Source organism: Impatiens glandulifera, chromosome 7 (genome assembly GCF_907164915.1).
Source record: "Impatiens glandulifera chromosome 7, dImpGla2.1, whole genome shotgun sequence".
NCBI lineage: Eukaryota > Viridiplantae > Streptophyta > Magnoliopsida > Ericales > Balsaminaceae > Impatiens > Impatiens glandulifera.
Window position 1 is genome coordinate 43484913 of NC_061868.1, and position 25832 is coordinate 43510744.

A 25832-nucleotide genomic window follows, 5' to 3' on the forward strand; every position below is an offset into this window, starting at 1 on the left:
ATTCAGATTTTCAAACTATTTTTTTCGCTAGCCTAGTTCTATGATAGAGTTTGACTTCAATCTTTAGGGGTAATGATGGTGAGGGAGAGACGTGCATGTTGGTGAAGTTTGAGAGGATAAAGACGAGAAAGGAAGAAGATCCAGTTTCTGGAAGGTCGTCGGCGTCGGGCGTTGATCTCCGATGTTCGTCTCGTCTCAACGAAGAAGACGGTTTAAACGACGTCGTTTCATTAAAATATATATATATATATATATATATATATATATATATATATATATATATATATATATATATATAATTTAGTTATAAGTCAAGTTATGAAATACAGTCTTAATCTTTTTTTCCTTTAAGTATATTTTAAATAAATTAAGTAAATTTCAATCTAAAAAAAGAATTTTTGTAACTTTAAATATTTAATAAATTTAAAATATATGTTTTGATTTTTATAAACTAAATTCATTCAAAATTATTAAATTTGAATAATATTATTTTTATCTAAAATATTTATACATAAATAATATTTTATTTATATCTTCATGAAAATGAAGAGATTAATGCTTTTCAATTATGTTGGTTCATTATTTAAACCAGATAAATTCTTTACTATTTCACAAACCTATATATATATGTATATATATATTGACAATTTATAAATATAATAACCAAGCATAACATGAAAATCTTATAAACACTAAATTAATCTTCACAATATGGTTGAGAATATCTAATATATCTTTTGTCATGCATGTCAATATTTAAGCATAATATACCATCTTTGTAATTATATTATTGTAGTTTATTTTAGGTATGCCATCTTTATTTTAGGTATATAAGGTTTAATATTGATATTATTTTTATTATTATTAATAATAATAATAAAAAGTAAAATTCAATTTCTATCTTTATTTCGGTTAGAATAAAGATATTATTTGAGAGAATCTTTTAATAAAATTTTATTTAATTTAATTTAAATATTAAGTAAATTCAATTTTTATGAAACTCAAGTACTAGTCAAAAAAAAAAACTTTTAAAAGACTAAAGGTTAATAAAAAAAAAAAAAGCAAAAAAGTAAAATTCAATTACTATTTTTATCTCGGTTAGAATAAGGATATATATTATTGGAGAGAATCTTGTAATATTATTTTAGAATAAAATAATTTTATTTTATTATGAGAGAATCTTTTAATATTATTTTTATATGTATATTATATTATATTATAGCTAATAAAACCTAGAAGAGCATGCACATACATTTTTTTTTGTTTTTTTGTTCTTTTCTATCTCTTGACCCTCTTCTGGTTTTGCTGTAACTAAATGGACGATCAATCTACAAGTGTATCAATTATTGAGGAACTACCATCGGATTTGATCCTATGTATCCTTAAATCCGACTGCTTGAGCGTGTCTGATTTTGCTTGTCTGGAGATAACTTGCACTACATTCGGTAGAATTAGAGAAGAATATCTTCATGACCCAATACTATTAATAAAGTTCCGATCTTTAGTTGATTTGGCAGTGTTTCGCCTATGTGAATCTCATCCAATATACTCATGTCTGAAGGAAACTCAAAAAAAAAATCTTTTGCGAAGGATGGGCAACAACTGGAAGCAAGCATTGAATTTCTTGCGTTCTGTTGAAGAATCCTCCTCAGATATTGTTCAGAGTAAATTAAGATCAGGTAATTATATAAAGGTGATAGCAGGAATTCTTTTTACAATTGTGTTGAAGGATTATTCGGTGTACATTTCGGGTACTCATTCTTTGTGTGGCCTTTTATTGGATAAGTATGTCAAGTATGGACGGGTTGACTCGTTTACTCGGATTAACTTTGACAAGCTTTTATCATCATCATCATCATGTCATGTGGATAATATACTAGTCTATGACGTCTCTGCCCTGTACCGTCATGCTGCTTTTATTACGCAATCAGGAGAGGTTTTTACATGTGGTAACAATTCGTCGGGTTGCTGTGGGGATGGCGGTGGCGGTGGCGGTGGTGACATTGACAATCGCATCCTTAGACCTCGGCTTGTGGAAGGCGCATTGAAGGGAATCCCTTGCAAACAAGTTGTAGTCGGTTATAAATTCACTGTGTTTCTTACAAGAGATGGACGAGTATATACTTGTGGGAGAAACAATCACAGTCAGCTTGGTCATGGTGATAGCGTGGATAGACCGACACCTACCATAGTAGAATCGCTAGTAGATTGTGTAGTAGTTCAAGTTTCAGCTGGTCTAACTTTCACATTAGCTGTAACTAGCGATGGCAACTTGTATTCATTCGGCTCGGGCGAGGACGATGGGTGTTTGGGTCACGGAGTTGAGCAGAATGAGCTACGCCCTCGTCTGGTTGACTTCTTTAAAAGAAGGGACATTCACATTCTTAGAGTCTCTGCAGGACTTAGTCATGTTGTAGCTCTCGATTCTAGTGGATTGGTACTTAATTATTAATTAAGTTTTTTTAACAAATTAATATTATAAATTCTATTAACCTTTGACTATATTATTTATTTAAGGTTTATACTTGGGGGAGAGGTGTAACAGGGCAGTTGTGTAATGGAGGTTATATAAACCATCTTAGCACACCACATTTAGTGAACCACCTCAAGAGTCAGATTGCTATACAGGTAATTAATTAATTAATTAATTAATTTGCAATCAATTTCTTCAACATTAATTTAATATATATATATATATACACATTATATACAGGTAAACGCTTTTCAGTTTAATACGATTATTTTAATGAACGACCGCCGCACCTTTTACGTGTATGGTTCTGGATTTCCAATAGAGGGTTCTGTGTTGATTCTCGAAAAAGACAGCTTAAAATTGGATGAACACTTTTGTCAAGTTACCATAGGCTTCCATCACACCGTCTTAGTGACCACCAACCGTGGTCGACTTTTCGGATTCGGATCTACCTATCACGCGGAGTTCAGACACAGCAGTATTACTGGATGGTTCTCTTCCTTCACCCAACTTTCTTTACCGGAATGAAAATTTTAAACCAAACATTTTTTACAACTTAATTCATAATTATAACCACTATTTTTTAAAAAATGATTAGAGTAAATTTTGTATTGTTTTAAATTTTTTAAATTTTTTATTCATAAATTGGTTGATTATATTAATTAGGTGTTATGAATAATTTGTGACGGAGAAGATTTAAATTTTAATGTGCATTTTAATATAAATATTTTGTTTTCATTTTTTGGTAGGAGAAAAGTGATTTTTTTTATTGACATTAAAGATTTTCTCTTCTTTGGCATCTTGTAAGACATTTTCACTGGATTTAGTGTCATGCAAGCTTGCTTTTCAACCAAGGCAAAATTAATAATATATTTATATATATATATATATATATATATATATATATATATATATATATATATATATATATATATATATATATATATATATATATATATATATATATATGAGGAGTGATAGAGTGAGGGAATTTAGTGAGGGAATTTGGTGAGGGAATGACGTGGCATCACCTTCATTGGTTGGAAAATGTAAAAGTGGAAGGAAAGAGAGAAACGAAAGAAATTATTTGATTTTTTCAGCGAATAAGATTATGCCACATCATTCCCTCACCAAATTCCCTCACCAAATTCCCTCACCTAATCATTTCTCTCTATATATATATATATTAGTTCTTATTAAATTTGAAATTATAATTTGTATCTATTTAATTTTTTTTAAACAACTTAAATAGTTTTATTCAAATATGAAAATTACATCCATTCTTCTAACCTCATAGAGGGATTTAATTTGACGATTTTCAGTACAAAAATAATATTAAAAAATTAATAATAATAATAGTAATAAATAATTATGCATATATTAAAATAATAAAAATAATAAATATAAATATAAATATAATATAAAATAATAAATTTAAATATAATATAACAATAATAATAATAAATAATATCATATAATATAATATATTAATAATAATAATAATAATAAATATAATAAATATAATAATAATAATAAATATAAATATAAATATAATAACAATAGTAAATATAATATAAAAATAATAATAATATATAATAATATATAATTAATTAAATAATTGTTAACATATTATTATGACAATAAAAAAATTACAATTTCAATCCCTATATTTATTAATATTATATTATATTTATTACTATTATTATTATATTTTATTTTATTTTATTTATTACTATTATTATTATATTTATATTTATTATTATTATTATTATATTATATTTATTATTATATTTAATATTATTATATATTTAATATTATATTTATTATTATATTTATTTTATATTTATTATTATATTTATATTTATATTTATTATTATTTTATTATATTATATTTATTATTATTATTATATTATATTTATTATTATTATTTTATTGATGATATATTACCTTCCTAATATATGCATAATTTTATTATAATTAATTTATTATTCTTATTATTATTAATCATCAAAAATGAATTTAAAATAATAAATATATTATTATTAATATATTATATTTATTATTATTAAGACGTGGGTGTCTATATATATATATATATTTTTTTTTTTATAAGATTAATAAATTTAATAAATATATATAATTAATTATTGAATAAAGATATATAAAAAATAAAAGAAATGAAAAAAAGCAAATATAATTATTGCTAGATAAGATGTTTTGAAATTTCAAAAGATATATTAATTATCACGTTTTTTTTTTTCTTATATTTTTTGTTTATAAAAAATCACTTTATTTATCGAAGTACATATTTCTTTTTATATTTATGGGCCGCAAAAAGTAGGGGTGTTCAACCGGTCGGTTAACCGGCCATTATGGTATCGATTTTACCAGTTCTGGTTCTATCGGTTTTGGTCGGTTCCGGTCGGTTAACCGGGTTTAACTAAGAACCGATAATTTAATTTTTAAATTAAGTAATAAATTTTGAAATGATTTTTTTTTAATTATTGTTTGTACTTTCCTATTATACTATTTTACATCATTTCATGTCTATATTATAATATATTATATTATTATTATAATATATTTTATTGATATATTTAAAAATATATCATAATATATTATTTTATTATAATAATATAATATATTTTATAATTATTTTGATTTTGTTAACTTATAATTCTACTACGTTATGATATAATTATAAAAACAAATTTATATATTTTAATGAAATTATTTCAGTTTGTTTTTAATTTATTTTTATAAATTTTTTATACTAATTATAGTGCTTTTAAAAAATAATTCATTAAAAATTATAATTTAAAATTTAAAAATAAAAAAGATTTATAAATTATTAAATATTATTTATAAAATAACTAATACAAATTATAAAATATAAAAATATATAATTAAATTAGTATTGGTTTACCGGTTAAACCGTTAGAAAAATAGGTAAACCGAAAACTGAATCGTTTAACCGGTTAACCGAAACTGCTAGAATCAGTTAACCAATAAACCGTTAAAATGAAACCGGTTAATTATCGGTTCAGTTGGATTACCAATTTTCTGATTTTTTTGCACAACCCTAGCGTAAAGTTAGGCTCATGGGTAACTGCATGTCGAAGAATACGTTTATTCCAACACCGCTAATCCAACAATCGAACTAAGAACTCCAGTAGCAAAATAAGTAATATTTGTTCTTAAGTATCTCTATACAAACTTTTATAGTATATTATTTTTTTATGGAATCACTAGTTAACGTTTTGACTTTCGATTATTATCTTATTTTGAGAAAGTAGACGATGAAAGTTCGTATTGAATGTTCTCAGTTTTCAATAAATATCTAATTTTAAAAAGGAAGAAGACAAAAAGAGGGAAGCGAATTAAGACGAAGGTAAGTGTTTGAAAGAAAATCTATGTTTCTTCAACTATTTTCTCTTCACTCCCTAGATATCTAGGTTTAGGTATTTCCACCATTAGTGAAGATACATTTTATATATATGTATCATCTTTAATGATGATGATGTTTTTGAAGATTTATGCAATCCATTAGATGTTAAATCTTAATTTACAAAAACATTATGTAACCCGTTATATATAATTTAATGGATTATTTAAGCGGCCTAAGGGTCCGTGGTTTTTACTATTGTCGAATCAGTTTTTCACGCTAAAGTTCGATATGGGGTTGTACATCGAGAGAGGCATAATCGAGTAAAAAGAAGTTGTTATCAAGAATGTGAGTTGATATGCTAGTTGTTCCTGAATTTTGGAGTTATGAAGAATTTATTTGTTGACAAAGCAAAAAATAATGGAAGATAAGAGGGAGATAGCTTGTAAATCAAGGTGGAGTATTAAAAATGAATTTAAAATATTACAAACATGATATATTCATGATACACAATCTTGATACAAGAAAATTGTATATTCAACACAAAAAAAAATATCTTTGGTGTATAATCTTGATATTATGAAATAAGATTATCACAAAAGGAAAATAGATATTTTGTTATGGAAATATGGTAAGAATATTTTGAAAGTTTTTTTGAGAATTTTGGACAAGATGTTGATATTAACTTAATTGAGATTTATTTAAATGTGTAGTCGGACACTTTAGAAAACAAATCATTGTCTTGAGAGCATCAGTTTCTTGTGAGTTGTGTGTGATTTTCATTATGAGAGAATAGTAATTGTAATACTCCTATAACAATCTATATAATAAAGTTGAGAGCATTTTGTAGTTCGAAAGTGGATGTAGGCTGGTTTTGGCTGAACCGCTATAAATCTTGTGTTTGCGGTTTTTAGTTGAATTTTTTCGTTTTCGCAATTATTCAATGTTGTTATTTTCATTATTCATCTCCCGGTATCCCAACCTTAAGTTCTTGTACAATTTCCTAAGAAGAAATGAATTCATCATACTGATCAGCTTAAGCCAGAATTTGATGATAAGTTGGATTCACTCTATCACCTGTGGACTTTGGCATTGGGTGAAACCACTCAAATCATTTCCAGATGCGTGTGCTACAAGTTTCATTCTTTTCTGCACATAGACTTTCTGAAATATTAGATGATTCCTCAAATCCACCGGTGAAATCTGAATATTCTCTAGTTGGAAGATCTTTGGACCTTGACCACAATCCATAGACTAAGGTAGATGAAGATAGTGTTGACATTCTTTTATGCCAAGTTATTTGATTATCTATAGATAAATGTCAATTTCTCCACAGGATTCCCTATTACCAAATTGACTATCCTCTCGGTGAAATCTCATCTCAATTTCTCCAAAACTATTGTGAATAGAACTTGTACTCCTTTCATCTTTTTTTTATGTTATATTTAGAGTTTGTATGACATGCTTTCAATTATAATCAATGTTTTAAATCAATAACAGTCACATTTATCTTTATCACATTTTCCTATAAAATAGTATCTTTCAAATTTACTTTTTCAATTTGGTGAGTTAAGGTACAACAAATTTATCATCTAATTTATTCATTCATCATCAGAAACATATATAAATTCCACGAAAATTAAAAATAAAAAAAATATATTCTCTTCTCATTTATATATATAATTATATTTTTATTTTTATCACATTTTAAATAATTAAAATACAAATATATAAAAAATAAATTTTCTTTTTTCATTTATTTATATATAATTCACTCTAATCTAATCACAATCATCGTTTATATATATCTTAATATAATGTTTTCATCATAATTATATAACATTCTATATATAATATTAAAAATTTATATCTTTCATCACAATTAAAAATAATATTCATTTTTCTCATTTATTTCTCAATATATAATATTATATAATATAAATTTATATAATAACAAATATACTTATATATATAATTATAAATTATTTTATATTTTTATCATATTTTAAATAAAAGAATATAATAGATAAATTTCTTTTTTCATTAAATTATATATATATATATATACAATTTTCTCAAAAAAAAAATATATACATATATATATTAACGTTTAATTGTAGATTAATTACTAGATCTTCCACCTTATAGCAAAACTCATTATATGAAATAAAACGAGTCGGGTTAACCATTAATCAAATAAGAAGGTTACATATGAAGTGGAAGTGGAAGTCTCCCAGTGAAAATAGAATTAAATTAAAGGAGACCAAGTTCTACTTATCAAATTTATTATTTTTTCTCTAGACGAGAAAGAAACAAATGATGAAGGATAGAATGAAGACTCCCAACTTTGCACTAACCACAGAAACTCTTCATGTTCAGACATGTTGACAACGAAGAAGAGAACGATGATGAACGCGATGGAGACGACGATGATGACAAGGATACGGTGGAAATGTGAGTATAGTCTCTTCCAACCTTGTGTATGTCATATTTTATAATCAATTTCTTATATATGTCGATTTCATCCATCTTTGATTCCAGATTAGAAAAGATACAGCAGTTTTAGCTGCTCATGGCGTGAGATCTTGCAGGGTAAGAAGGCCATCAAAGATAATGGTTTATGATGGTTGATAACACGGGTGGTGAGCATATCATGGGTTGACCCAATCTCCGTCCTCGTCTAAACCCAAAATATTAGTTTTGGTAAGTTAATTTAGGTTGGATTGAGTATAGGTTGAGTTATGGTTATCCAAATTAAATAAATTTAATTTAATTATCTCTTATCAATTTAATATAAATTAGTTATCTTCCAACTCAAATATATTTTCTTCATTTTTACTATGTTGATTTTCATTTAAGTCAAATATAAAATAATTAAAAAATTTAAAACTAATTAATGATATATTTATTAATTATAGTCTAGTCATACAAAACTAACATATCAATATTATTTTAAAACTTTTTAATGAATTAATTTATTTATGAAAATTATCGGAGCTTACCGTATTCAAGATTTTATTTAGTATAAATGATTTAAATATTATTTAAATAATCCATATTAATCTCACCTATTATTTTTTCAGCTAATTTAGTAACGAAACTATCAAAATAATTTCAAACAAATCAAAATTATGTTAAGCGGGTCAAAAAAACGTATAATAATGTAAAAAACATATTAGACGGAGCAAAAACAAATTAAACGACCGAAAATGCTAAATATGTCATAAGTGTGTTAAATGGGCCAAAACGTGTTAAATATGTCAAAAACGTGTTAAACGTGTCAAAACGAAACGTGTCAAAACGTGTTATATAAAAAATGTGTTAAACGTGCCAAAATGTGTAAAAACTTGTCAAAACGTGTTAAACGTGTCAAAACGTAGTCAAAAACATGTTAAATATGTCAAAAAAATGTTAAACGTGCCAAAATGTGTTACACGTATTAAACATGTTAAAAACGTGTTAAACGTGCCGAAAATGTGCTAAACGTGTAAAAAATATGTCAAAAACGTATTAAACTATCAAAAACGTGTTAAACGTGTCAAAAATATATAAAATAAATTAAAACGAGTTACATACTTGTTAAAACTAAAAACGTATTAAGCGAGTCAAAACAGGACTAACAAATCAAATATTAGTTAAACGAGTTATAAACATTATGAATAAGTCAAAAACGTATTAAATTATGTAAAACGAATCAAATAATTATTAAACGGATAAAAATGTGTTAACCGGGACAAAAACGTGTTAAATATTAAACGAGTAAAAAATGTAATAAATGTGTTCAAATTAAAATTTAATTTGAGTTACCAACTCATACTCATACCCAACTCAACTCAAACCCAATCCATATTATTAGGAACTCATACCCATACCCATACCCATACCCAACTCAACTCAACTCAACTCAACTCAACTCAACTCAACTCAACTCGTTGAATAATGGATTGAATAATTGATTGAATATGAGTTGGGTTTACCCATTTGCAACTCTTAGTTGATAAAATAGGAAACAGGTTGAATTGAAGAATAATGATCTCGGAAGCATGAAGCACTAAGGTTGAAGAACAAGATGACTATGGTAAATTGAGTAAGCATGAAGCACTAAGGTTGAAGAACAAGATGACTATGGTAAATTGAGTAATAAGGCACTGCGAGTTAGTAGAGTATACTCTGATTTGGGGGCGTAAGAAGTAGGAAAACTTCTAGTTTGAGATCTAGTTTGAGATTTGGAAGCGCGAGATTTCTTGGTCGTGATTTACAGTTCAGGAGAAACAAATCTATTGTTGAGAATTGAATGAAGGAATGAATCCTGAAATCTTTAAAGATTCATTTTTACCTTACTTACCACTTTTGTGCTCCTTTAGGAATGGAGAAAGCTTGATCATGTAATGTAAGAAACCCCTCTTGCTTGCATTTTTAAATTTGTTTCATCTTTTTGAACGGCTCTCGAACAAGATTCTTACCACCTAAACTACCCAAAAGGGTTAACATATAAAGGGACATTTACCTGAGAGAGAAACCCCAAGTTCCTAAACTACCCTAAAGGGTTATAACATATAAAGATGTGAAGTCACCCGATTCGAACTATATATTAAACAACAGAGATTTGATATAAAACAGAGAAAAAGTGTCTGTAGACTGTACTTAACAAGCTCAATATCTTAAACATGACTAGTTTAATGAACATCAATAGAATTGAATTGAATACCTTACAAGATGCAAATATGAGATTCCAATATGAATTAAGGAAATAAGAAGAAGATGGATCTGTCATAATAATACAATCAAGGCTGATGGCCAAGAAGTGAAGGTCTGTAGAAAACGTGGCTCTGTGCTATGTCGATTCGTTCTCGTGGATCGTTCAATGTTTGGTCCCTAAGAGCTTGAAGGATTGCATCCAACGAAACCTCCCTGAAGATTAATATAATTATTTACTTGTTTAATTCATACATAAATTAAACTATAAACACACACAGTTAAACGTACCTTGAGATTAGTATCTTGTATAGCGTCTTCAAGATTGGACAAAGCTGAACCGGGGCAACCGGTTTCTTCTCTTCTGGATGTGGTACGCTTAACTGCGGCTGGCTGAGCAGCTCGTAAAATGCTTTCACAGCAGAAACTCCCTAAGAATATAAAAATATCTTAAAGCTTGAAAACTCTTTTTCACTTTTAGGAAATTAAATAACATTTCGACAAGAAGTACCTGAATCATTCCCTTCCCTTTGATGCTATCACCCATTTCAAGGCTTAATTCTCCTTTGGCCAACTTCAATCCATACCAAGCATTACGACCTTTCAGCAAAGTAACATAGGTATCCGCCAATAGAGGTCCAGCAAGCTTCTCTGGTTCTTCCGACAAGAGATGGGTGATGAATATCATCTCTGAAGTACAATGAGCGAAATATACTGATTTGCTGGTTGCACTCTCGTTTGTCAGAGCTGCAACCATACCTGAGTAGTAATAATAATCCAGGTCCAAGATAGAAACCATATTAGAATTCTATACCTTTTCAGGTTCTGAATTGGGATTTAATATTTTTTCATTTCAAACGGCTAAAAAGAGAAACCAACTGTGTATGAACACTTGATATGAACCCAACTTACCAGCTCCAATTGCATAGACATTCTTTAATCCACCCATAACTTCATGGGTGATAAGGTCACCATTATCCCACACAATGAAATGGGGTTGCCTAAGGAATTTCGCAAGAGGCTTCCTCCATTTTTCAGCTCCGCAAATTCTAGCATTGGCGTATTCCTTGTTATAAATCTCAGATGCAATATTTGGACCGCCAAGGTATAAGATGTTCTCCATCGGAACACCCGCTGCAAATTCATTCAATGCTCACGATTAATAAGTGTCAAATGAAAACAACATTACTAATAACTGAAATTATTTCCTGTTGGAAATTGAGTCATCAGGATTCAAAAATAAATCTTTCATATACATGTGAAATGGCTCTTGCACAAGTAGTTCTCAGCAGCTAGCAGCATTAATAAGATATTCTAATGACCTAGAAACATAATTTCATTTTCATCTAACACCATTTACAGGAGTAACTTTTTTGTTCTAAATTGGAATCCTAATGCATAAGATACATTCCAAACACAAAATCCAAACTACTAATATGAATTTCTTGTTGTTCTTTAATGGGAGAAACATGAAGTAAGATCTCGAAGAGTGGTAAATGATAATAGATATGATCTTACTTGCTCGATTTATCATTTGAGTTGGTGTTATTATACGAGGTTCAGGTTTCACTTCAGCCTCCACACCTTTAGCCAAAGAAATAATGACCGGCATAGTAATTCTTTCTTTCCAATATCTTCCAATTTCCGCAAACACTTCATATGTTTCAGTCGATGGCAATCCATTTATGACGATATCAGCATCCCAAACAGCCTCCTGCAAATTAGTGACAACCTTCATCGGGCTTAACGGAGTATCAATCATATTCAAACAAAAACCATCTTTCAATATCTCATCTGCATGAAGGATACGATCACCTAATCTCCCCTCAACGTATTTCAAGTAAGCACATCGTCTAATCAGCCTCCTTAAGACATCCTCTCTTGAATTAATCACCTCAAATAAGTGTTCCGCCGTGGCTCTATCAACAGATCGGCCAGGTCTTCTCCATATCCTGATTAAAACTTTATCTCTAAAACCTCCATAGCTATCTTGCAACATAGCTGCAAATACACTACCCCAAGCACCAGCTCCAACTCCAACTATCCTTAATGGATCTCCATCAGCTTTACCAAGAAGGGCACGAAACTCGTCAAGCTTCTCCTCAAAAGATCCATTCAGATTTTGAATTGATCCGTTTGAGTAAGTAGTACTAGTAGTATTGGCAATCTCACCACTACTCTCAACCATCTTTACTTTTTTTTCCCTAATCGGAGTAAACTTGAGCTAAGAAGATGAAATTCAAAGCAGAAATCACAAAATAATTCAATATCTAACCAGAGAAGAGCTAAAGATAGGGTTTTTATATGGTTTTCCCTCAATCAGACTCCAAAAACCCTACGAAATTGTTGTTCACATACAATTCTACAACATTCAGCTTAAAAAGAAGATGAAGAAGAAGGAAAGTCTGACTTGAAGTTCGTCGTCGGTAAGCTACAATCTACCGAACAAGTCAGCATTGAACAGAAATGGAAGCAAAGACAGTTGTCGCCTACCGACGATTGGCGGTGGGAGCCAGCCGCTGAAGGATCGTGGAAACAGAACGCGCGTTAGAGAGAAGAAGATCAAATGGTAACTGTTTCCCAACATTTTTTTATCTGTTTTAGTTTACTGTGGTAATAACATAAGAAATAACTTAACTACGGTTAGATCCGTGTTTATTTAAATCAATTTTAAATTAATTATTTTTATGAATTATTATTTAAATTATAATATGTTTTTTTATTTAGTAAAAAAAATAATTTTATCATTTCTTGAGGGATGGCAATTTGAAACCGCCCCGTGAAAACCGAACCGAATTGTCCCGTTTGGGACGGTTTTTCCCCGAAACCGAACGAGGATGGGGCGGGGATGGTATTTGTGTCCCCCGACCCGCCCCGATTTCATCCCGTTTTCACCTCGATTCTGCCCCGAATACCATAAACATAATTAAATATATTAAATTATCAATATATTTATTTATTTACTATATTTTATAAGAGTATTAAAATTATTTCTTTATAATAATTTACAATTTTAATATATTATAATATATATTATATTAAAAAATCGGTCTATATAATTTTATTGTATAATATTTATTTATTTTAAATAAAAATTATTAACGGTGCCCCGCGGGATTCCCCGAAACCGAAAAAAACCGAACGGGGCGGGGATGGTATTAAAAAATTCCCCGAAATTAAAACGGGACGGGGATGGCAATTGCATTCCCCGCCCCATTGCCATCCCTCTTTCTTGGGGTGATTCGTCGATCAGTTTCTAAGACGATGTTTTGTGTAGAAGTCATGCCTGGTCATTTTCAATCCTTGTTTCGGCCCCAATTTGTAAAATTCTTAGATTAAGATCATATTCGATAAACATTCAAATATTTCGCGATTAAAATCAGATAATTGAGAAACTTAATATGTAATCATAAATTGAAAAGATTATGTACCCTTGAGTAAGGCTAATTAGGCAACCGTCTAGAACACCCAACCCACACGGGCACCTAAAATCAGACCAATTAAAAAAATTATATCATCAACAATGGTTGATTCCGAAGTTTGTATATATATTAATTTACTATTTAATCAACTAAACTATTTATTTTTGTTAAAAAATAATATAAATTTATTATATTTAATTAATAAAACACAAAATATTACTACTAAACGAAATATAAGAATATTGCGGTGATTCCTTATTCGCATTATATCTTACGTTGGTAATATATGGATTTTTTTAAGATTTGTTATTGTTATACATTATTTGCGTAGATGGTCTCATATGACTTTTTATGAGAAAAGTTATGAGATTTTAAATTCCCTACAAAAAAATTTATTTTTTTATGGAGTATCATTCATGGAGGATCTTGACGGATGATAAATGAATGAAAAAGTTGTGCATTATGATCAGAGTCAGCCCCGAGTTTTGGATTGCCCCAGCCCCCGATAGAAAAAAAAAGTCTATATATTTTTGTTGCACTAGGTCTAGTTTAAAAAATTTATATAAGAAAAATTGTTTTTGATGGGATTTGAACCCATATATCATATAAAATTCTAAATTTTTATCCTTAACCATTAAGCTAGACCATTTAATGTTTAAAATTATAATATATTTAACTAAATACCTTAATATTTTTAACAAGTGGGCTGCCCTGTGGAGTGGGCTGCCCTAGCCCGAGGGCTTACCGGGCTTACTCCAGGGTCGGCCCTGATTATGATTAGTCGTGTTGTAGAATATGTTACGAAGAGGTGGAGAGCATCTCACTTGCTTTCACATTGCAAAAGAGTGACTGCGATTTGGAATTTATTTTGAATATGATTGACATTGAGTGAGTGATGTCTCAGTCAATCGTCAGTTGTTGGGATGTTTGGATAGAAACTGTGAGTTTGATTGGATTGAGTCGATGGGTTTCTATCTCAATACTATTTGGCTAAAAAAAATCGTAAGACTTTTATTGATCACGATTGAATGATTCGTTTACTCCACAACATTAATATTATGACGATAGAAGATCTCTTTTCGAAAATCGGTGAATGCGTCGATGAACTTATTGATCTTTTTGAGTATATCTCCGAGCTTTTGAGTATATCTCCGAGCTTGTTAACATTAAATTTAATATTATGTTTGGTTTTAATGAACATTTTTAATTTATATTTTTTATTATTACTCTCAAATAGTTAATTTGTTTGTATTGTTTGTATTTTGAGTATGTTGCTACCGTCTGAAATTTCGTATTTTGTATTGTTTTTTTCATTATAAAATTATGATTAAACGATTATATTTATATCAATCTATATTAATCTTTTTTTAAAAAAATATATAGTTTTTATCATGATTTAGATTAAATTACTTTTTTTAATTATAATTTAAATTGTACTTTTAAATTGTGATTTGGAAAAATATAATAAATTTAGTTTTTTAATCATCTGATAATAACTAAACTCGTAGCTCTTGGATTTAATTTGTTACCTTAATGTTTTATAATTAAATTTGATTTGAAAAATGAATCATTAGCTCTTGGATTTAATTTGTTACCTTAATGTTTTATTATTAAATTTGATTTGAAAAATGAATATTTGAACGATAATTTTGGTAAATATTAGTGTATTTTTTTTATCTTATAGTTTATATAGTTCCGCCGTTAGGGTCTCGTTTGAGGAATGGTTAATGGGGTTTTGTTTGGATTTTTTCAAAAAAAAAATAGATTAATACTTATTCTGTCCTAAATCAGCTTATTTGGTTTATTTTTTTACTAAAATAACAAAAAAAAATCGATATGAAATATGGCTAAATTTATTTGGGTACAATGAGTTTTTGGATATTTAAGTTTCTATCGTTGTTAAAAATTACAAAACGTGTCATTAGATAAAAAGTACTAGATAAAGTTTAATAATTTAAAATGTAGAAAAATTGGTAAAAAATAAAATGATATTTTAAATAAAAAATAAAATGGTCGAAAAGATTGAAACGATGGAAATAATAAAAGAGAAAAACCAAATTTAATAAAAAATATATATATTGGATAGTATTTGTATATAGATAATTGATAATAATTGGAATAGCCGAATTTAAGAATTAATACAAAAATAAAATACAATTTCTAGATATCTAAACATATGGTATGAAATATTTTTAAATAGATAAAATATTATTGAAACATTATCCATTTTATTATTAGAAGAAAATTATTTTAGCTGTTTTTAAAAATAGTATGTTTTTTTTATTAATGACACAAATATATGGTATATCTTCTACAAAATAATTATATTTTTTATTGTTCAAATTCAAAAATATTAAGATTATCTTATAATTAGGGTGTGGATTTATAAAATATTGTTGTATCTATTTATTATACAAAATACATATCAAAATTTCATTTTAATTTGTTTCCAAGTAAATGATCATGTGTATAATCTCAACTTAAACAAATATGAGGTAACATTATTGCTTTTTAAATATGAGTATAATTTAATATATGTAGCTATTTATACTAGCTAATTTCATTTATTAGCCTCATAATGTTTGATGGTGCATTGGAATAAGAGATCATGCTTAAGTAATATTTGAGGACATAAATGTTATCAGCATGTTTTGATACTCAATTTTTGTACACCTTAACACTCTTCACTTAACCTTTATGTTTCTTAATTTAATACGATAGTTTTAATAAGAATAAAAAATAAAATCTTACTATTAAAAAAATATTTAATTCAAGTATTTTTTTTGTTACTAAATAACTCATATAACAGTCCATTTTAACTAAAAATGTGCAAAAGAGTAGAAATAGTAACATAAAATAGTTAATTTGGTATAGAATTTTTTTTAATTAATATTTTTCAATCAAAATACAGAAAATAACACTTATACCGAATCATACCAATCTTTATAATAAATAATCTTATCAACTAAACCTAGCGTCGGCTCTGAAAATTAGGCTGCCCATTCCATCTATAAAACGTGGAAAATAAATAAATTCTAATTTAAAAAATTGTTATTTTTTTTAATGAGATTTGAACCAATAACCAAATAATAAATTTAACAAAAATCCTATTTGTTTTTATTAAATGGTCTGACCGGGGAGTGAGCTGTCCTAGCCCGTAGGTTTGTCGGGCTTACCTAGGACCACTAAACGGACTCAAATTTAGTTCGTCAATAAACCTTTTTTTACAAACTAATCAAATTTCATCAACTTAAAATTCAATTATATTTTTATTTTCATGAAAGACACATATGTATCTACAACTATTGGTTATGTTCTATTTACATTTTTGTTTTGTTTTTTGAGTGGTGCATATAGATTTACATGTCTCTTCAACTAATCAAGTCCTTGTTTAACACTTTAATGATATGAGTTACTATTTTAATTAATTCAATTCAATTCAATTGTTTTTATTGTCGATCAAACCAAGTTACACCTTAAAATAAAGCCACTACAAACAAACTTGTTTATCTCATTTATAAAAGTAAATATTAATGTTAATAGAGTTTGCAATTAATTTTAATTTTGATAAAATATGTAAATATAATTCATATTGATCCCAATAACTATAAGATAATTCATTGTAAAAATATTTTTGGAAACATTTATCTTAAAATATCTATATATATCCCAACATTTATTTTCAAATAATCTTATATAATCTAAAGAAATCTCCTACAAAAGAACCCTTAAGCCTTGTTTGATATAAATAATATAAAATAGTAAGATGATTATCTAATGAACCCAATTTTTAAATAAAATAATGTCAAGTTCAAACAAGGCCTCTAAGATTGTGTTGTGTTTTTGTCCTTTGAGGTCTAGTGAGGTATCCTTTGACAAAATAGGAAGTCAACCCTAAACCATAAATAAAGCCAAAGAGAGAGAGTGTGTGTGTGTTTTGATTACTGCCCATCTACTTCTCTCTCTTCTTTAAATGATTATATTATTTATTTATTTATTGTATTCAATCCTCTCCTCCACCGCCCACCACCGTCTCTCTCAATCTCTCTCTCTCTCCTCCCGAAGTCAGCGGGTTTTCTTTTTTCACTTTCCCCTGCTCTAGTCTCTAGATACCCTAAACCGCCGCAATGGATGATGATTGGGACCTAAACGCCATCGTTAGAAGCTGTACAAACGCCGCCGCCACCACCAACACCGCAACACCAGTCACCGCCGCCGCCGCCTCTATTCAAGACGACAGCTTTAGCTTCATTCCGGATCTATTAACCCAACCAAACATGCAAAATACTGATCAAGAATTACACGATCTATTCAAACCCTTTTCCCCAAAATCAAAACCCAGAAATTTCCCTATCATCTGCAGTCTCCAAGATCTATCTCCAATTCCTCCTCCACCGCCGCCGCCGCCGCCGCAGCCGCCCAAACAGAGCCCAGAACAGAAACAGAGATTAATTCCTTCTTCCCCATCAAACCGTCCATGTCCAAAGCCCAAAAGAAGGTATATCGTACAAACAGAAACATGTTGATTTTATTCCTGTTTTTAGCAAAAACAAAAACCAATTTCTCAGATTCAACCAGTTTATAACATATTTGTTTCTTGTTCCAAAACAGGAAACAGTTACAAAAGAGGGTTTGTCAAGTGACTGCTGAGGGTTTATCTTCAGACATCTGGTCTTGGAGAAAATATGGGCAGAAACCCATCAAAGGTTCTCCTTATCCGAGGTGGGTTTGTTCTCTCTTATGAGTTTAATCATTTATTTGGAACAATCTAAAGTGATTTACATTATTTGAGTATTTCATTAAACATAAGGGGCTATTTTATATTTTTGTTTACTCTATGTGACCATGTCTTTTGTTTTTCAATAAACAGAAGTTATTATAAATGTAGCACTTCAAAATTGTGTATGGCCCGAAAACAAGTGGAGCGGAGTAGATCCGATTCGACTATGTTTATATTGACTTACACGGCGGAACACAACCATCCAATGCCGCCTGCTCCTCGGAATCAGCTTTCCGGAATCATCAGGCAAAAACCGGATTCAGCGCCCGAAGTTGAAGTGAAGGAGGATCTGATGTTGGATGAAATTGGTGTTGACGAAACAATTGTATCTGATGACCTCTTTGAGGGTTTGGAAGAGCTTGCCGGACCAATCATCGGAGATACAATTTTCAATTAATTGTCGACAGGGGAAATCGCCTTAGGTAGGAGGAACAAGATCATTAAAAAAAATTAGAATCTTCATCATAGAAAAGTCTTGTATAGGGGTGGGTGGGTGTTGGGTTGTTTATGATCATTATTATCAATCTAACTTTATAAATTGGACTATATATATATGATAGTGTTATATATTAACATCATTTTAAACATTTACATGTTATTAATTGTGGAATAGAAAATGGGACCTAAATTGGTTGGCTACTGTTGTTTATTTTGTTTTTTATTTTACATGTAGAGAAATTTAATTTACTAGTTTAAGTTCTTTTGAAAGGACAATTTACAACTGTTATCAAATTTTCTTTATTTATAAATTATTCTAATAAATATTAAAAATTCAAGGTCAAGTAAGTGAGTTCTTCACATAATTTAGGTCATTTTTTTTTTGTTTTTATATGGGCTTTTAGTTAAAAGCTATATTTGAATGCTGAATTATCCAATTACACATTTTTCAACATCATTCAATCTCTTACAAATTATATATATATAATGTTTAACATAATGATATTAAATATTTAATCTCTTATCACAATATAATATAAATAAATATATTATATTTATATAGGCACACATATATAGATCTGAAAACTTGTAATTTTTATTATCTTTTATTTCTTAAATTATAATTCATCTTGTTTAGCCCAATTCTTATTAGGCCCAATTCATTTGATATTTGGCATATTTAGGTCTTATTATCAAAAATCGAATCTCCATGTCATTTTAATACAAAATTATCCTCTTACTTTTTTACCTCACGATTTTCTTTTAATTTATAAAATTAAAAATTCAAATGATCAAATATTTGGAAATAAAGACCAAAGGTAAAAAAAAAAAGAAAAAAAAAAGCTATTTTTAAGTGTGATTAAGTACCAAATTAACTAATAATCTCTTAACTCTTATTAAGAAAATTGACTATCGACTACTAAATTCTCATTTAAAAACTTAGTCCTCCAATCAATTTTATTTTTTTTTTACTTTTCTTTGTTAATATCGTTAACAAAGTAATACAAGATGGCCTTGATTGTTTGAAAAACAATTTTGCTTCAAATCACTTTTCTTAATAATAGGATAGTCTTAAATGTTTTCTTAACTTGTTCATCTTTTCTAACTTTAGAACAAATTTATTGTTTTTTTTTTTTAATTTCATAAACACAATATTCTAACAAAACATTTGTTATTTGTATATAGTTACAAAAATCCATCCTTTGTAATCTTAAGTCGATCAGCTATTTTTTATAATTAATTCAATTGTTACCAATTATTAAAACATTATTCTTTTTCTAATTAAGTTTAGGTACTGTACTATATAACAATTATAGCATAACAAATGTTTCTTTTTATATCTCATTAAATGTTTATCCTCAAAAATATTAAATATGTTAACATCACAAGTCATAAACTTTTATAAAAAAAAAACTATCAAAAGTTTGAATGAGTGCATTTAGTTACAAACATGCATATTAGTTGATTTGTTTATTTATTTTTTAAGATAAAAAATTATATTAATAATTTTTACTTTTAAATTAAGACGTTTTAAGTGAAAATCAAATATTTGATGTTTGATATTTTAATAACCACGTTTTTTATTTAACTTATTTGATTATATTGAGAATTATTTTTTCCATTATATTTGTAAATACAATTAATGATTAAGTTATTGAGGATATTATTTAATTAAAAAATAAATAAATAATTTAAATATACTATTCAATACTATTAAAGAGAAGATATTAAATTTAATTAATTAAATATTGAGTTTTAAATTTAATTCAAAATAACTTATTAAGACAAGTTTATAAAAAGGTATATTATTTAATGAATAATATTAATGTTGTAATTTCCTTTTTTAAAAAAAATATTGTTGTAATTGAAAAATAAATAGTTGATTTCTTTCTGAAAAATAACTAAATAATAATTATCAAATAAATGGGAAAAATACACTAACAAATTGGCCTAAATTCACAAACAGATCAAGACATTTAAGTTGGATTGGGCTTTAAAATAAGTTAGGGAGTCCTGGGAAACATTTTTTTAGAAAATTAGTAACGAAACATGTAGATTAACATTGGATTTATCTATTTTTGAGAATTAAATAATTAAATAGTAAATTAAATTTTAAAAAATTAAAAAATTATAAATTTATGTCACATTCTTAGTAAAAAAAAATATTATGTGGGCTTGAGCCATTCTTAAGGTAGCTACGCCCTGCCTAAAGGGCCTAAAGTGTCAAATATATTTATAGATAAAAAAATTATCCAAATCCGATTTTTATTTTATTATTCGATCTTGATGGGTATCTTTAATCTTATCTTCATTTTCGAACTCGATTTTTATTTTATCACCCGACCCTGACGGGTATCTCCACTTCTATCATCATTCCCTATTCGTCGGGTACCCGATCTTCGACGAGTACTCCGTTACCAGATTAATTTTTTTTTAAGATTATAAGGATGGAAGAAAAATAAACCTATCATTAAATAATTTTAAAATTAGTAATATCGAAATAGTTTAAAATAAAAATATTAATTACTTACCTATACTTAATTTTGTAGATCTTAAAAGAGATAAATTAGAATGAAGAAAAAATATAATGAAACTTGAAAAGAAGTTAGAAATTGAATATGAAAAATAATAAAAGAAGTAATATTTTTGGGAATATAAAAATATTTAAAATTAGAGTGTTGTGTATTTATGACAATATTATATTGTGAATAAAACCCGAATTAAATGATGTATTTATAATAATATTGGTAATGACAAAATATTTAAAAAGTCACAAATTAAAATTTAATAAAAAATTATTTTTAATATTAATATAGTCGTATGTCCGGATTTTAGTTTTCACAATATTTTTATCCCCGATTTCATACCCAACCGAGTACTCTCTCCCTCTCCATGCCCGACCTGAACCCGAATTAAAATACCTAATGGGCCGAATGGACTATCGAACACACAAGAATATTAAAATATTAAACATTATGGGCATTCATTGTCATCATCCTTATTTCCAAACATAGCCAATATTTTTAATAAATATATTTGACACTCGTAATTAAAAAATTTCAGTAAAATAAAAAATAAAACTATTAAAGCCAAATATCGCGGTGGCCAGTGCTTGCGTGCCGACATGTTTCCGCGTCCTCTTTAACGCTCCCACTTGTCTATTTAGTCAAGATGCCACGTGTCACCGACCACAACTAGTCTAGTGCATTCTTTTTTTTCTTGTTTTTTACAAGGAATTAATTCTAGTGCATTCTTTTTACGCAATCCTAAATATATATATAAAGATTCTACCTCTTTCTCATTCTCAATTCAAAACACTCTCTCTCTCATCTAAACAATAACAAAAATGGCGGATTTATTCGACAAGGCGAAGAACTTCGTGGCCGACAAGGTGGCACACATAAAGAAGCCGGAGGCGACAATTACCGACGTAGATCTGAAAGGTGTTAGCCGTGACGGTATCACCTACACCGCTATGGTCTCCGTCGATAACCCTTACAGCCGTTCAATTCCCATTTGCGAGATCTCTTATACCCTCAAAAGCGCCAACAGGTATTTAATTACTATTTGGAAATAATTTTCAAATAATCCATCAGCTTATAAATTTATATTTTTATAATAGGGTTATTGCGTCCGGGACAGTACCGGACCCGGGATCTTTGGCCGGGAACGAAAAAACTATGTTGAATGTGCCTTTGAAAGTTGCACATAGTATATTGGTGAGTTTGGTTAAGGATATAGGTGCGGATTGGGACATTGATTATCTATTGGAAATTGGTCTCATTGTTGACTTGCCTATTATTGGAAATTTCACTATTCCTATATCTACTACTGGCGAGATCAAGCTTCCGACACTTTCTGATTTGTGGAAGAAAAACGAAGAGTAGAATAATCAAATATTAATAATAATAATAATAATAATGATGATGATATTGGTCAACTCTTTTTGTACTTGTTGCTTATAATAATAATTATGTTTAATTAATTCCTAGTGTTATATGCTTGTAAGTTTTAATAATATGGCTATCTTTTCTTGACTTTTATATTTAGAGCTTGTTAATTTGGTTCAATGAATTTCTTTAATTAAAAAATGCATTGTTGGTCATTCTCTTTTATCTCTGTAAGTAAAAAAAGTTATATAGAAATTGAAAATACTTTTTTCCTTTGTCCCTTCCCTTTTCAACTTACTGGATCTAGAAATTTTATTGATTTTTCCAATGTTTTAAAAAATTACAAAATTGTTCTATATTCATCGTTAGAAAATATGTCTTGATTTTGTTGATATTATTCTGTGTAATGTAATTTAATTTTTGATAGGTAACTTATTTGAATTTGAATTAATTGGTTGCCTGCTTAAGGGATGTAATGATTATTTAGGTAAATTGATATTCTATTAAGGATGGCAATGGATATGGATAGATTGAGGCAAGTTTTGGATCACATGGGATAATGTTTATACCTAAAATTATAAAATGAGATGTTTTTATATAATATTTAATATATTAAAATTTATTTATAAATTATGAAAATTAATATATATATATATATAATTGTGTTTAAAATAAATAAATTAGTAAATTATAATTATGATCACTCATAATATTTATTTTTTAATCAATTAATAAAATAGTAAAATGGAAAGAAATATTCTACTATTTTAAATGGTGATTTTGGTAAGATTATGTTGATTGGATGTGAGATTATTTAATTATTTTTTATTTAATTTTCTTCTAAATAAATTAGCTTTATGTCTAGGTAGAAGAACTTGTTTAGAAATTATTTTGAACTTGTTAATTAAAAGCTTGTTGGACATTTAGAATTTAAATAAATTTTAGTTTATTTAAATAATATTGATAATAGTGGATAAATATTTTTTAAATATTCATATATATATATATATATATAATATAATATGATAAATATATTTTTTTTTAAATAAAATTTATTTTAATTAATAAATTAAGTGATATTATTAATAAAAATAAATAAATTTATGTTTAATTATTGTTGATTTAAAAAAAAAATCAAATCAGAAAACCTCAATCTATAAGATGATGTTGATTGAATGAGATATACTTTTTTTCATTTATATTTGGGTATATTATTGTAATATTTTAAAAGTGAAGATTTCATATTATATTATTGTAATATTGAATAAATAATTTGTAGATTATATGATTAAGGTATTTAGATTCATGAAATCTGACTCCCTCATCTCATGGATCTAATATTATTGTAATATATACTGAATTCATAACTTGTCTATTATACATCTTTGACTATTTTTTTCAAATTAATCACAAAATATTTAAATTCATAAAATGTAACTCATATTATTCAATAAAAAACTATATATATATATATATATATATATATATATATATATATATATATATATATATATATATATATATATATATATATATATATATATATATATATATATATATATATATATATATATATATATATATATATCATTAACTCATACTTATTATATTAGTTTTTTCTTTTTCATATTATAAGTTAAACAAATTTTTTCTTTTATTTATCATTTAATTATTTTTTACAAGACTATTTTCCATCGTTATCAAATAAAAATAAAATTATATCTAAATTAATTATAAAATAAAAAATAATATATAAATATATATGTATATATATTATCCTTCATATTTATTATTATATATAAATATAAAATCGTATTATTTTTTTATTTTTTTTCTAATTACAAGTAAACAAATTTCCTTCTTTTTATTTATTTATATATATATATATATATATATATATATATTACGTTTAATATACAAGTTAACAAAATAAATGTATTTGTTCACATATTAATTTTAGATAATATCGAACCAACTGAAATATTGAATACTTAAATTTCAGATAATCTTATTTGTTAATTTAATTTTTTAACTTTTTAATATTTAAGTCAATACTTAAAATTCAATATTCAAATTTTAATTTTTAATTTTATCAAACCCAGCCTTAATTTGTGATTCTATTGGATAAATTTATAGTATATCTACAATTTTTTCAAAAGTAAATTGAGAAAGAATAGATATCAAATTTAGTTTCAGAAATTAATTTGTGATTTCATGAATTTAAATGTTAGATAAACTACTAGTATATTGCATTAAGTGACATTTATTTAAAAGATACTTAAGATAAAAATTGTATACCAAAATTCTCCTTTCTTAATTAATCTCTTTATTCATTTTTTAAAAGTATAAAAAGCCTATTCTAAAATATAATTATTCATTCATTCATTCTCTCATACTCAAATAATAACCATCATGAATCGCTTCAACTTCTTGCCTTATCTCTTGATCTGTTTTCTTATTTTCTTCTCCAATGGTAAAATAACTTTTTTTTTGTCATTAAACAAATGAATATTTTTAATTAATAAATATTTTTCACTTATATGCTGCAGGCAGTAAGGCTCAACAAAAACCTTTGTGTGACATCAACCAGACGTGCAATACAGTATCGGATTGTAGAGTTGGAACTTGCGGGACAATTGAAAACCCTAGACCTAAACTAATTTGTCTTAAACTTCAAGAATTTAATGATAGATCTTTTTGTTGTTGTTATGCAAGATGAAAAATTAATAATATAAATTAATAAAAGATC

At 27.2% G+C, this 25832-nt stretch overlaps 4 protein-coding genes across 4 annotated transcripts; 3 read left to right on the top strand and 1 right to left on the bottom strand.

Moving 5' to 3' along the window:
* Positions 1–1591: 1591 nt before the first annotated feature.
* On the top strand, positions 1592–8489 carry LOC124910004 (probable E3 ubiquitin-protein ligase HERC1). Its single transcript, XM_047450629.1, has 4 exons — positions 1592–2437; positions 2518–2628; positions 8221–8304; positions 8400–8489. The coding sequence occupies exons 1-4, from the start codon at positions 1592–1594 to the stop codon at positions 8487–8489; spliced, it is 1131 nt and encodes a 376-aa protein (XP_047306585.1).
* A 1954-nt stretch (positions 8490–10443) lies between these two features.
* LOC124946014 (probable glycerol-3-phosphate dehydrogenase [NAD(+)] 1, cytosolic) lies at positions 10444–13096 on the bottom strand. Its single transcript, XM_047486562.1, has 5 exons — positions 12072–13096; positions 11466–11687; positions 11065–11312; positions 10845–10984; positions 10444–10769 (listed from the first exon to the last, which is right to left on the bottom strand). Exons 1-5 carry the CDS (start codon positions 12739–12741, stop codon positions 10643–10645), a joined length of 1407 nt encoding a protein of 468 aa, XP_047342518.1. The 5' UTR covers positions 12742–13096; the 3' UTR covers positions 10444–10642.
* Positions 13097–17883: 4787 nt separating this feature from the next.
* LOC124910442 (WRKY transcription factor 22-like) lies at positions 17884–19300 on the top strand. The gene is made up of 3 exons (XM_047451086.1): positions 17884–18473; positions 18587–18697; positions 18846–19300. Exons 1-3 carry the CDS (start codon positions 18103–18105, stop codon positions 19150–19152), a joined length of 789 nt encoding a protein of 262 aa, XP_047307042.1. The 5' UTR covers positions 17884–18102; the 3' UTR covers positions 19153–19300.
* Positions 19301–22501: 3201 nt separating this feature from the next.
* Positions 22502–23233, top strand: LOC124910353 (desiccation protectant protein Lea14 homolog). The gene is made up of 2 exons (XM_047450988.1): positions 22502–22745; positions 22816–23233. The coding sequence occupies exons 1-2, from the start codon at positions 22540–22542 to the stop codon at positions 23078–23080; spliced, it is 471 nt and encodes a 156-aa protein (XP_047306944.1). The 5' UTR covers positions 22502–22539; the 3' UTR covers positions 23081–23233.
* Positions 23234–25832: the final 2599 nt, after the last annotated feature.